The sequence below is a fragment of the Polyodon spathula genome, chromosome 32 (genome assembly GCF_017654505.1).
Source record: "Polyodon spathula isolate WHYD16114869_AA chromosome 32, ASM1765450v1, whole genome shotgun sequence".
Classification (NCBI taxonomy): Eukaryota; Metazoa; Chordata; class Actinopteri; order Acipenseriformes; family Polyodontidae; genus Polyodon; species Polyodon spathula.
In genome coordinates this window covers 4,695,164-4,710,384 of record NC_054565.1, presented here as the reverse complement: position 1 = coordinate 4,710,384, position 15,221 = coordinate 4,695,164, and the positions used below count along the sequence as shown (strand labels likewise).

General features: G+C 37.4%; 1 protein-coding gene across 1 annotated transcript in view; it reads left to right on the top strand.

Annotated features, from left to right (window-relative positions):
• The first annotated feature begins 1,302 nt into the window (after positions 1–1,302).
• The window catches only part of LOC121303294 (amine sulfotransferase-like), a 19,472-nt gene continuing 5,553 nt past the window's right edge, over positions 1,303–15,221 (top strand). The window contains exon 1 of the mRNA XM_041233883.1: positions 1,303–1,315. Coding sequence (XP_041089817.1) covers positions 1,303–1,315 — 13 coding nt within the window. The remainder of the gene's footprint in view (positions 1,316–15,221) is intronic.

Genomic DNA, 15,221 nt, shown 5'->3' with positions numbered 1-15,221 from the left:
GTGACAGGTTAAATAACGTAATCTCTTCTGTCAAGTTTCCTGTCATATAAGTAAAAACTTGTGCTATTGTGTATGCATTCACTACCCCACCAGCCTCTTACTTATACCCCACCTAGACCCCTTACTTACTAAATATCACTAAATTGATAATCATCTCCTCTTCACAAATAGACAACAGATTTTAACATCCATTCATTACATAGGTCTCAAATGTGCAGTTTTGAAGGGGAGAAAGGTATTTTCATTTAAAAATAAGATATATGGTACTACACTATATTAAGAAATCTCTCGTTACAAGCCATGTTTTTACACTGTCTTGCACTTCCTGGGTCACCTGGAGGGTGACATTGCTCCTATCCCTTCACTGGCCTCTTTCCTGTGAATAACCAATCAGCTGCTTCCCCTACAGACTGACATGCTTTCAGCCAGTAACATTCTTTGACCCAGAAGACACTGCTGGGGTGAAATGACCAAGGAAGTGAAGGAGTAACAGACTTCCTGTAAGTTATGGTTGTCAAACTGGGAACTTTATTTAAACTAGTGTCGTACCAGATGACATGTATATGCTTCAGGAAACATGTGTTTCTTTAAATACAGACAGCAAGTAATTAATGGAGGTCGAAAATGAATAAGATTTATGGAATTGTTTGGTTAGCAATGCTTTGCTAAGCAAGATGTCTCATAAGAGCAGTGGCACCCATTATTATCCATGTACTGCCACTGAAGAGAAACTGGGTGGGATTTTTGTCTTGCTTTCAATGGTGACTGCCAAAACTTGAGCCTTTAAACCCATTTAAAAGACAGGGAGGATGGGTATTTATACCAGACACAGATGCAAAGGTCGCTTTGCCAGGTGTCTTGAGCTGTGACAGGGTTGTATGCAAAATATGACTTGTTTATTCATGTTTTTTGGCAGTAATGCCATTGCGTGTTTAAACTGTAATCATTAGACTCTGGGAACTTTTTATTTCAAAACCACATTAATCTCAGAGTAAATATGAAGTGCCTATGGTGCCCAGAGGAGCTCTCAAGAGGCAGAAAGCATCATTCATATGCTTTATTAAATATTACATTGCTTATTGTAAAAAACAGCATCACTGGCAAGGATATTTCTACCAGGAAGTGAGGCTCAGACACAAGAAGCTGCAAATTTAAGCTCTAAGACGCACTTTATTATAATAGACACGTTAAACCAACAAATAAACTGGCAATAGAGCCAAAACGATGCCCAAACATACTGTAAATATGGGTGTGCTCCACAATGAGGCATTGCTGAACGGCGATTGAGAAGTGTGTCTTCACATGGGCAGCTCAGGTACAGCAGCTGACAGGCCCAGGCAGGAGCCATGAGCTCACTTCCTGAGTGGTTACCGTGGTGAGCAGAGGATTCAGAACAGATGGCGCTTGATGAGATGCTGTAACACACATGTGTATATCCGCACACATGCCAACATTACTATACCTGTGAGGTATTTACAATAACATTATCTGACTAACAGACTCTCCCATTATTTTCCAAGGAAGATAATGCCAGTATCACAGTTTGTTTATGGGCAATGCAATACTATGCAGTGTATTGTAAATGGTTCGGGAGCTTGAGAAATGTGCAGTGTTTGCATGCACTCACATTACACACATTAGCTCTATTTAGAAGCTGATATTCTAGGAGATTACCCTCCCCCAACACACTATTTTTAGCAAGGGTTACCACAAAGATCTTCATCAGCATTATGAGCTTGAGTTTTAAAGTTTGAAGTTATGGATCAATCCATTCTTCCCCCATCTCCTCCTTTGTAGTGGTATCTCCCTTTTGGTTCCCATCACCATGTTTTGGTTGTTCCTGGCATTTGAAGCAAAGTTCATTGCATTCAACACACTTCAGCTGAGAACCACCTTACCAATACGTCCTCTTAACAAAATCATGGCATTGATTTTCACCAATTTTATTCAATTTGTTCTGAGTGAATCTGTGTGGAATTGGCAAGGAGTCTGAGTCACTCAGTCCAGTGGTTAAAGACACAGGCTTGTACACCAGCAGGTCCTGGGTTCAAATCCCAGCTCAGCCACTGACTTATTGTGTGACTGTGGCCCCCCCCCCCCCCCCCCCCCCCCCCCCCCCCCCCCCCCCCTGTGTATTTCGATGTTGTATGTTACATGTAGTGAGTTAATGTTGGTGTATAGTCATTGGTGCACTGGATATAAATGGGTCTGTGTAACATGAGTGGTTTAAAATGTATATTTGCATTTAGGCATGAGCACAGCACTTCACATGCAGGTAAAATGTAATAATATGCAAGCATGGGGAATTGCACTTTATTAATTCACGTGCAGTTGTACCGAGACTCCAATTGAATGATTGATTAGCAATTGAGTCTCGGTACAGCTGCCCTGCACATGTTAAAAAATGCAGCAGCAGGAGCAATTTGCAAGACAGGCACAAAACTATTTAACAGAATTCTGAAGCAACTCACCAGAACGAAAAACACCAAATTGCTCGGTGACATGTGTCTGATTCAGGTTTTTTTCAGGAGCTCGAACAATTTCCAACGTTTTGTAGAAAAAGAAACGGCGGGCCGTTTTGCCGTTTGTTTACATGACATTTTGCAGTGATGAGGTGCCCTCGTGGAAACCAAAATACAAAACGAGGCAATGATATGATGTCAGTTCTGGAAAGATTGAATAAACCAGTGTGCCTCAATACAGTCTCGAATACACCATTTGAATTTAAGTTTGATGATGATGAGTTATCAGGTTACAAAACAGCAGTGCAGTGACTAGCTTTCTGTTTAAACAATAACTGCACATAGACACCCAAGTTTGACTTAGTTTGACAGTTTATTAACTCTAGTTTGTCTGTTACTTTATTATTATTTATTAACATTCACTTGGCTATTGCTTTTCTCTTACTTATTCAGTTCATTTCATATGTTAATGCACGTGCGTCATGACAAGTAATAAATATTTGTTTATTTATTGATTCATTTTGTCTCTGGTAACTGGTGGTCAACTCTGTCTTAGAGAACACTTTGGCTATAAAAACACTTTGCTTGCTTCCCAAGGGGTGTTCTCTTAGTCAGAAACTACTGTATAATTGAAGCAGATTTGTTCTAGAGTGTTCCCCAAACATCACTGTCACATGTACATAAAACTAGGTTGTCTCTCCCTTATGAACTGGAGACTTTTTCATTAGTATTGTTTTGTGTTTAAGGTTGTTCAAGGCTTAGTGCCTTCCTATCGGAGAGCTCTGACAGAAAAGTTTACTCTTTCAGGATTTTGTTGGCTACTCCAAGGGCTCAAGCACGTATGGAAGAATTATCTTCTGCATGTCAATTCCTGAAGAACTGTTTCCATCATAGCTACTGTAAAAGTATGTTACAGTGCAGACAAGAGTTCATCTCTAAATCGGTGCACAATAGAGTAAGCACCCCAAACTGGGGCTGGCCAACGAACAATCTCGTTTCAGAGTCCCTGTAGCTGTGAGTGTCTCGAGCCATTGAGTAAAAATCTTGCTGGTGCATTTTTCAATGGAGCTTTTGCAGGTTTCTATTGCACTTAATATCATTTTGCAAAGTGAGATCCCAGCTGCACAGCATTCTGGAGACATGCTGCCCAGCACTCACAACAATTGCCCAGCTATGACAACTAATAGTAAGCATGCATTTGGAATTGTGCAAATGCATGCTGTATATTCATAATTAATCATACAAAGCCACAAGGAGACCCCCTCCCCCCTTTTTACTGAAGACAGTTCTGACACCCAGGACTGGGTACAGGTCGAGTGCAGGTTTCAAGCCCTGGGTTTCTTTTACTAGCAACGACATTACAGGCTTTGTTCTTTAACACTTTCATTCCTGTTTCGAGATGTGTAAACAAGCTGAAACCAAACAAACCTCTTTTTTTCAGCTCCCAGGTTGTGTTCCGCACAGCCCCAAGGCACACCCTCTGCATGTCAGATTGCTTTTATAGGAAACCTTAGTTTGCTTGTGTGTTGAGTCATATGCAAATCGCCTGTCACCCGCAAGTCAGGACTTCTTTGTTTGTTTTTTTGAGATGTGTTTTGTATCTGTGAAAGCCTGACAGCGCTGAATGATTTTGATTTACCAGCTAGAATTATATCTTCGGGTTAATTCAAAACATGAGCAGTGTGCTGTAGCTTTAGTCTTACATGTCCACTTATGAATGAGAGGGTAAGTGTATCTTCATTTCAAAATCATTTAAAAACTGAAGCAGGAGCAAAGCTTCTGAAGTCTGCACTTCAGCATCATCCCCTTCTGTTACCTAAGGATAGGTTATTACATATATATATATATATACATACACACACACACACACAACATGTGTGAGAATAAGTATGTATTTCAGTCAGGACAGTCTTGCGTTAAATAACCACCTTTATTACAATACAAAATCTTACAGATTTCCAAAAACACTGACCCCAAACAATGGGTGTATAAAAATAAAAACTAGTTGGAGCACAGGTTCATCCCTGCCCTCTGCTAAAAAACAAACAATAAAACAATAAATCTACGCAACGTGTTCATCCTGGTGAACAAAAGTGATTAGCAGAGGAGAATCGTATCCTCCCCCCCTCAGGACGAGGCTGGGAGGGAGGTGGTGGTGGCTGGGGAGGAGGTGGTAATTTGAAAGCACGGCAAGACTGAGTTTGCGAAGAGGGTGTATATATACGCCTTGCATGTTAATTAGAACTTGCTCTGCCTCACTGTGATTGATATGTGCTCTCTTTGTTTTCAGAGCTCTATTTGCTGGTTCCTCTTCCACATTCATTGGTTTAGTGTCATTCTCATACTCAGTAACTCCCCTATATTTGTTTTGATGGTCTCTATTTGTAGCGTAATGGTCTTGATTGTGCTTCAAATGTTTGAAGTGAAGGATGCATGTTATTTTTTTGTTATGAGGCTTCATAAGCACAACTAACATGGTTTATCTGTAAAAAATATATTCCTACACACGTTGTTTGTGTGTGTATAAACATTGTTGGCACGAATATCAAATTCCACTAACAATGCATAATTGTATAATACAACAGGTCGCCAACATTTCTGGAGTGAAATAGGTTTCATGGTCACAAATATTTATGGCTTTACAGTATTTGATTTGGCTTTGCTAAAGAGGAAACCTCTGGGGATCCAAGATTTTTAATCTAGAAGCAAAACTATTAAACTTCTCATTTGCAAAACTATTAAAACTATTACTGTTTTTTTTTTTTAATAACTACATACATCTATGTACAATTTCACTTTATAATCTGTTCTGTTTTGAATCCCATGTCCCTTATTACAGTTTTCCATAGTAAAAGAATAGCGTAATAAAGTATAGTGAAAGCATGATAAAGCATGTGTAAGCAATACCATGCCATGTATAGGATTACCAACAGTAGTTTGTATACATAGAAACAAAGAAGCACAATCTGCGGGCAAGGCCGTAACTAGCTATAAGGACACAAGGTTGTGTCCTTGGCTGTTTTTTAGCAATGCTGATGTTCATGTAAAAATTCTGGTGTAAAAAAGACTCCTTAATTGTCTGTGTTGGTTTGCAATGTAACACAGATTTTCAGGTTGAACAGTAAATGCCAAGCAGTCTTATAAACACTGCAGCTATAGCTTGAAACCTCAGTGTGACCTGGGCAGAATGCCAGCTCTGGTTACAACACTGTCTAAGAAGAAAAATAAAAAAATAACAGTTTTGCTTTTAATTGCTGAGGTAGAAAAAGTATATAATTTGTACTATTTCTTCTCCAATGGTTACTGTAAAGGAGAAACTAATTTCACCACAGGACTCAACATTGCATGCCTTTACCAGTTTTGTAACATTCATAATTTGACTTTCATTTTACAAAAACATGGTACAAAACACTTTGGAGTAATGACCTTGATAAATATGCCAGTTGGAATCACAGCTCAATGCAGTACCTAGAATAGCTAGTACTGCAGCTGAACATGAATTTTAATTTGATCTGAATCTTAGAAGCAGATGGTGTCCACCGCAGGCAGCAAATGATTGCAAGCACATCTTGGAACATTTCTACAGAATAGAACATATTACAATGAAAGAGAATACAATAATTAATGTCTTTTCTTTCACAATAAATGACAAATGAAAATATGTTGAGCCATACTAAGTGCCTTAAATTGCATTGCCTGCGGTCATATACTTGTCAAAGGAAACAGAAGATAGGTTGGACTGGGGTGATGTGTGCATGGGTCAACTGTCCTGTAAGAGTTGCTGAAGATGTGTCCAGACTCTGTTAGTGCCTCAGCATTGACAGTGGTGCCAGAGGAGTGATTCCAAAACCCCCAGGCTAATTTCATTACCATGCAATCTTTTACTTGGCGTCTGTTTCTTTCATGGTGAAGGGATACCAAAACAAGCAAGAACATCTTTTTTTTTATTTTACAAAATCCCTAACTTCTGCAGCTTTTAGTTAGATAAGGGTGTATGGTTAAAGTCACTTTGAAGCTGCTGTTAATTATTATGCTGTTTTAGTACAAAAAAGACAGGTTTGAAATTCCAGTGCAATTTTCATAAATATTGAGCCTCCTGGGCCCAAGCTAACCAGTGACATCAAATGAGTGGATTCTACCAGAGTCTGTCACTTACTCCCATTGAAACCAGCTGGGTTTTTAACCCTTTTTTTTATTGTTGTTCCTTTCCGCCCTTGTTCTAACTGAAGAGCCTGTGTGTTGACACTGCATCTCTGGTGGGGTTACTTCCTGGAGTGGGTTTGGGGCAACAGCGGCTACTCAAAACGTATTTGTCCTCTGTAACAAATACTTTATATTAACCCTCCTATTAGGTTTCGAGTCTATTTGACCCAACTGTAGTTTCCAATTAGCTTAAATGCTATTTTTCTTTTCATTTTCTGTATAATATTTTATGACTTTTCCTAAATTGGGGTCATGAACTTATACACAGAACGGAGAAACTTTGAGATGTTTATTTTTTTTAGAACAGGTCATGTATACAAATAAGATGTTTTGGGTCACTGTGACCTGTGGCATTTATCTATGTAGATTTGTGTGCAGGAATAAAACAAACGTCTTTAATTAGTTATTTTATTACTCTTATATGTGTATTGTTATTTCTGGAAATGGCTGCACCTGTCTGGAGATATTAATAAACAAAATAACAAAAATATATATCTACAAGGCAGAGCCTAATATTCTCTGTCAGTATTGCAACAGCATCGCACTGGTAAAGACATTCCAAAATGAGAAGCTCCCAGGTTGGCAGTCAAAGAAGTTTTATCACAGCTCCTGGACTAAAAGAGCATAAAAGAGTAAACCCTTTGCAAATAAAAACATGTAATCAATTTAAGGCTGTTTAAATTAGTTTGAAATTACTAAAACGTAACAGATGTACCTAAATTCTGAACATAATACAAAGGTTAATCTTGCTGTACACAAGAATATGTAAGCTTGAACCGCAAAGACAAACTGCTGCCGCAAAGCATTCTCTAAACAGTTGCTAATAGCATTGCGCTTGTTTTGTACATTTCACCCTAGACTTCCGACCTGTTTGCGACTATTGAGGCAGGCGAGACACTTTAATACATCTATCCCTCAATGTAAAGCTTTACAGGCATTTTTGCACCTGTTGCGTGTTTTAGATAGGTCTAGGGTCGTATTTTTAAAGCGTTTACTCTAATCTTCAATTAACCGTTTTTTTAGAGGTGAAACATCTTTTAATTACACAAAACAAAAAAACGAACAACAAAGTTAGAATTTCAACTTCTCCTAAGCTCTTTCAAGGTGTTTTGTAACATTAAGATGTTTTTTTTTTCCTTTTAAAAAAAATATTATATTAAATATTAAAGAATATATTAAAGAATGGAGGAAGCACTTTGAAAATAAGGCCTGTATTGTCTAATATAAATCATTTTGAGGCTTATTTTTGTTCATGTATTGAAAAGTATGAACGTCTAAACTATCAGGCATACATTGTACAATACATTATAGTGAGCTGACAGGATAAAGAATAACACTCACAGTGTGCTTAATTGACTAACCAACTTCTTTTTCAATTTGCATTGCAATTCTTCATATTTATTTTTTAATCACTATTGATTTGTTCATGTGTTAAATTACACGGTTCTCAGCCCTGCATTTTGATTGTATGTGAAGTACTTTGTACCCATTGCAGCAGGTCCCATAAAATATTGATTGGAAAAGCACAGTGTATGTTACTGCGAAAGTTACTTGGAGCTAGATATCCAATGGCCAGGGGAAAGGACAGTGATGGTTTTCATTGCCAACAGCCATTTATATTGTACACAGCAAACGCTAATTAAAATCAGGTGAAGGGGATCAATGGAAACAGCTTTGTGAGTAAATGAATAGCTGTATGACTGCAACTTGTATAATGGAGGTTTTGACCTGTGGTCCACGTGCACATCGCAGGTCACATCAAGCAATCTCCCACACTCTCAAACCATTGGCCTTCAATTGAATTGAAAACAAAGCATATCAACAAGCTTAATCTATGCCTTCTAACAAAGTTGACAGAGATGCCAAGGTCAGGTGATATCAGACAGTTAGTCTTTACCTCAAGGGTGTATGTCAAAGCTAAAGGTGCACAATGAGATGAAAAACCAGGAGGAAATGGTTATAAACCAAGATGTTTTAGTGCCATTAAACCAAACTGTATCAATACTAATGGACATAGTCTATTGCTAGGCTACCTGATTTCCAGAGTGACTTCATTGAACCCTGAAGCAGTTACAGATTACTGCATATAATAATACAATTTAAAAGTTTGGGTGTACTTATTCCAGATCATTTCTATATATATATATATATATATATATATATATATATATATATAATATATATATATATATATATGATATATCAAGTTCGATAAAGCACAGAACAACATTAGATACATGATCAGGTTCTTTATATTTGGATACAGAGTTTAAAATACAGTCAAAGGATATATTTAAAAGCAATGAAAACTTTTTTATTGGACAGCACGGTCAAAAGGAACAATAGCACAGTATTAAAATATACAAGTGGTCAATTAGACTTTCCTTCATAATTAAGATTTCTCAAAACAGCCATTTCTAAACATCACAGTGCAAACTGCACTATTGCACCTTTGGAAAAAGTGCTTAGTGTGTTAAGAAAAGGTATGTTTTGTTAACCAGGCTTAAATTACAAACTAAAACAAACCATTATAAAACACAAAACATTTGACATGTTGTCTGTGCAGGGAAGGGAACATCAGAGCGAGGGAAAATATCTGTATAGCAAACATTCTCTTTACTTTTCATACCATAGGCTCCAGTCGGCTACTGACAAGCTCAAACTCTTAATCCACTCATTGTTTAAACCAGCATTCTGAATACTTATCATCAGAATAGTCCATGTACAGGTTCGTTTCACTACCCCCTGTTACTATCAGAATAGTCCACGTACAGGTTTGTTTCACTACCCCCTGTTACTATCAGAATAGTCCATGTACAGGCTTGTTTCACTACCCCCTGTTACTATCAGAATAGTCCATGTACAGGCTCGTTTCACTACCCCCTGTTACTATCAGAATAGTCCATGTACAGGCTTGTTTCACTACCCCATGTTACTATCAGAATAGTCCATGTACAGGCTCGTTTCACTACCCCCTGTTACTATCAGAATAGTCCATGTACAGGCTCGTTTCACTACCCCCTGTTACTATCAGAATAGTCCATGTACAGGCTTGTTTCACTACCCCATGTTACTATCAGAATATATATATGGTGCTGACACAACGTAATCAATTGCTCTGCTTTTCCTGGGACATCTGGTAACCTTATTCATTGCTGGTGGATTTTGCTGTTCCCCACCCACCTTGTCGTGCGATTACATCTAGTCTTTGGTGACCCTTATAGAAGTTTACCATAGTAAAAGTCTAGCAAAGTGTAATACATCACAGTGAAAGTATGGGTTAACATTGTGAAGCACAGAGAGGTATGGTAAATCATATTAAATAACATTGCAAACTATGGTAACCTATGATCAATGCATTGCATAACTATGGGAAAACCACACAATTACCATGCACATTTATCACTGGAAACTTTATAAGGATAATTATATCATATAATAACATCGAAATAATATGAAACACAAAACGTAATTATACCTTTGAACTTCAGATGTGGGTACTTCAATATCATTCACTTTTCTTTAGTGTAGTTTTAGTAAATATTATTAGCCAATAATGGTTTATTACTAGACAAGTAATAATAATAATAATAATAATAATAATAATAATAATAATAATAATAATAATAATATAACATCTCATTTGTCTATGTATATTACTTACAGTATTATAGCAATTTCCAGTTATTTGTCACCTGTTTATTTAGCAATTGCAGTAATCTGTGTCTCAGCAACATACCTGTAGGCCTAATTGTAAGAAACAATGTTAAAGGTTGCAAAAAGGCCTTTCTTGCTAATTAAACGTTGATGATTATCAATGGCTGTGTTTACAATGGAAGACAAAGCTGTTGGCGTATCTGACCAGGTACAGCTACAGTACTTTATTGTGTTGTATTATTATGATTGAAATGTATTGTTTAGTGTTTAAACCACAATGTTTTGTAATTATGGTTTGACAGCATGGATGGGGTTCAAATTCCCCATCCAGCTAAAACGTGTGAGAATGCGTGGTTGGCAGTGCAGAATGTAGTCAAGAAACTAGGTAATTGATAGCCAATTAATCCCTCGACCGTAATATAAAAACCAGCAGCTTTTGCTGATCGGGGTGGGGTTGTTCAGAGGAGGAACAGACAAGTAAGATTTAGAAAATATAACTGCAATTGCTAGTCATGCTGGATTTGAACCAGCACATTCCTTGCTTGGTGTTTGTCTGTTTATTTTGGCCACAGTGCCTTTTTATTTCATGGAAAGTGTGTTGTTTTGTTTAAATCTTTGATTTATGTATTAAATAAATACACTCAGTGCTTCAGCCCCCAGTCTCTTCCTGGTCTAACGTCACCGGCCAGCTGCCACCGCATAGCTTTGTAGCCCTATCAATATTCCATTTACCTGCGTTGTTGGAGTCTTTACATCGAGCTTGCCTGTGGCCTCAGCTTGCCGTCATTGTTTTTAGTGAAGAGTTTAATGAAAGATAAAATGAATGTACATTTGGGACACGTTACAGCAAAATATACTTTGCACAGTGATTGGGTCATGCATTACCAAAATAAGGGAATGGTCTATGACAATGACAAGTGTGGTTCATATATCAATCACAGTACAGTCTCAAAAGCAGACGACAGTAGAACTGAAGTTCAGACTTTTCTATGCAACCACATTATATAGACAACATTATTCAAGGATGTTGTTTGGAGGAACAGACCTGTTTTCTTCAAATGCTGTGTAACATGGCATGCACTGCAGTGAAGTAGATTACAAGTTTGGGTGAGGGTCAGGGTTACACAGCAGCGCTAGTACTTATGTAACTTTTACATAACATCCCTATAGCTCTGGATGCGTACCCATGCAAAGCAGCTCATATAGTCAGATTGCAATGTTGTAATACATATCCTTGCAAGCTCTGCTCAATCGATTGTGATCCATTTCAATAACAGGATTGACGGAGCTGCTCCCTGCTGCTCCTCACACGTCTGGCTCATTCTCCTGGGTGCATTGAGCCTAGGAGCTGATCCCTATCATTTGGCTGAGTGCCTTTGCTTGTACAGTCTGGAACAATAGGAGTCCTATTGCATTGCTACTCAGGTCACTAACTGAGGTCACTGCAAGGACACCAGTGCCAGCACATAGACAGAGCTCTTATCAATATGTTTATGTGGTGGTACTGAGGTAAAAGCATGGTAACACTATGGTACCACTCATTAAATACATATTATGAACATGAAAATACCTCCTGTCCAAATGCAGTTTAACCTCCCTTTGCAGAGAAGTGGTGGTCATACACAGTATACAGCTAAAGATTAAAAAACAGGATGCTTCCCAGAGCCTATTCACTTCCAGTGAAGTAAATCACAGGTTCCAGTTTTTTTCTTTACCTGTGATGACCCTTTAGTCTAGCACCTCACTGATCGGGGCAAGTGCAAGAAAAATGAAAAGTTCTGGAAACTATTAAGTTTCTGGACTTTTCGAAACAGTTCAAAGAACCTTCCCAGGTCATCAATTAAACTCAACATTTGAACGACAGCACTGGTTGGGGAAAGTAAAAAAAAAATTGACCGCTAGTTAGTAGCATTTGGTAAAATTCTTATTTGACAAAGTGACCAGCAAGCTACTTATGAGGGAGGAAGCATGGTGCCATAGGTAATGTAAACAAACTGGCAAGCCAACTATATCTGGTTTTAGCAGAGTGCACCATGGTCCAACTATAACATTAAGCCTTCATTCTTATTTAAATTTTTCAAATTACAAATGAGTTTGAATTATTGCCCATATAGTACATTAGTTGTGCCTGAAAAGTTTGATTCCCATCCACTTCCAGAGATGGAAGAACACATACACTGGTATGGTTAATGGAATCAGGAGGCTTGTGGGATTAAAAAAATGAAAAAAATGGTTCTTGAATGGTTAATTAACAGTGTGAGCCACACTAGTGCAGTATCTAACTCTTATTGTCAGCAACTTACCTATACTACCCTCTGTCTCCCCAGAAAGCACTGCTGATTCCTCCGTTAAAAATGGAAAGTGCAGCAAAGTGCGTCACAATGAGTCCTGTGCTTTAATCTGCATTGCCTCAAGGGGGAGATTTAGAGTGGTGCTCATACACATAACCTCCTGACACTCTTCAGCCATTCGTTACACATTCACATTTCATTAAAATCCCTTAAATATGACTGCGCTGCAAGGAAGAAGTGTACATGCATATTATAGGTAAAAGCAATACTGGAACTGCAGGAACCGATTATTCCCACTGAGCTTGACACAGAAATCAAGTGCTGTCAATCAGGTGAGGGTCATTGGTCTTGATCGGGCTAATTTACCATTCAAAGTGAAACAAGTGAAGCAACAGCTGCTTGGAGGGATTGTGTGACAAATATTTAAATCCTGAAAAAAATGTTGCTTGAAATGCGGTGGCAAAGGTGTTTTCCTCTTTGTTCACAGAACAGATTTCTTAATATCAGAAGGATATCATGCAAAGGAAACCAATGCATGAATGATGTGAGAAGTTTAATTGGTCTAATTAATTAATTTAGGGTACGGTTGGAACAAAAACCAGGAGGGACACCGGCCCTCCAGGATGAGGATTGGAGACCCCTGTCTTAAATAACACCCATTCTACTCTGTATAAGAGTGCTTCTCTCTTTTCTAATAAGTAATTTAATTAGATATACCGTTTGTTATTTTTAAAAATATTTTTTTGGTAACACTTTACATTAAGTAGTAAACAGTTATGTAAATACACATAATTACAACGTTATTATGCATAGTTACAAAGTACTTAATTTGTATATTTTTTGCATGAGATAACCCTAACCCTAACCCTAACCCTAACCCTAACCCTAACCCTAACTGTAAAACTAACCTTTTCTTATACAATTGTGTTCTACATATATTGTGCAAAAAGATTTACACATTAAGTACATTGTAACTATGTATAATAACATTGTAATTATGTGTAAGTACACATGTATTTACTAAGTAACTACTATGAAAATACACAGTGATTACAGATATTTAATGTAAAGTGTTTCTAATTTTTTTTTTTACTGTAATACGGTCCAAATTATTCCTTTGTTTTTCGTCTAATTCAAAGTTAAAGAATAGTCAAATATCGAAAGATTATTTGAACATGAAAAGATTGTGTTTCTAAAAGAAAAAAAAAACAGTCAAGTTTTTACAAGGAAAGCTCCACTAGACCCAAGCTGGGTATTATGAACTGGGCAGAGAAACTATTGCAGCCCACATGCCAGGAGAGACAGACATCAATCTCAGCCCATTGAATAGAGAGGAGATCGTTAACTTTGCAGGCACTGCAGTCAAGAGGTAATTTGATGTCTTGTAAGTATGATGTCAGTGTTATTAACTCATCATTCCCTGTGAGATACATCACACAAGGGAAGACCCAGCAAGACTCATCAAGACAATCAAATGTGGCATTTTGAACCCATTGAAAAGTAAGCTGTAATGGGATTGTTCTTCATTTAATGAATAAGATTAATAATTACTTAATGATTAAATTATCCAGCTGGTTACCATTGAAATACTGAAAATCCATCTGAATTTGTATGTGTTAGAAGTCATTCCATGCAAATAATAGTGGCCTTCTTCTTTTTCACTGTAGACACATGATCTATTGGCAGACCTATTAAAGCCTATATAGGGAGCTGCTTGTCAGATTTCCATAGAAGTTGTGGTGATTTTTTTTAGTGGTTTAACAGGGTTCAATTTTAAGGCTTGTCCAATTGTCTGGGACATTCAAAAACTGAATGGACAAGTGCTTCTAAAGTATTGAGTGGTCATAATGTAATAGTTCAGCATGTGTTTGGCTTCCCTGAAATTCAAGCAATGTGACATGGATACAAATATTTACTGTGCAAGTTTTGTTTTAGTTTTTTTCAACTAGGGATGTGCTGATCATTAGATAGGACTTGAAGCAGATTATTAATAAAATACATTATTTAGAAATGACCATTATTATTATTATTATTATTATTATTATTATTATTATTATTATTATTTATATTATTATTATTATTAATATGGAAAGTTCCATCTCAAATCTGTGATGTTATACTTCACTTCAACACCAGGGGCAGAGTTTTCCTCTCCAATCCACACTCTACCACCACCCCTGCCTGTAGTTCCCCCATCAAGCCAAACTCACCATTGCATTGGTCGGAGCGCACTGTTGTGTGTGTGGAGGCTCACATTTGGAAGTGCAGTCGTATTAGTCATGTTAACACTGTATAATAATATACTTTCTGCCTGTGCATAACCATCGTTTGGGGCTTTCCAACTCTTTTCATTCAGTTCATCATTTGCGTTTCTTGGAGCTCTGCATCAGGTGCGAGCTGTGAATAATAAATCTGGACTGCTACATGGATATCCTTAGAGGGATGATATATGCTTGATATTTTGTGATTTGCTTTTAGCTAAACTGTTTTGCTTAGGCGCTTTATTTTTAATACCAGCTAGGACCATATCAACTCATACAGTACCAACAGTATATATCATGACAACATATATTAATATAAAAATGACTAAAACAATGACATCCAATAT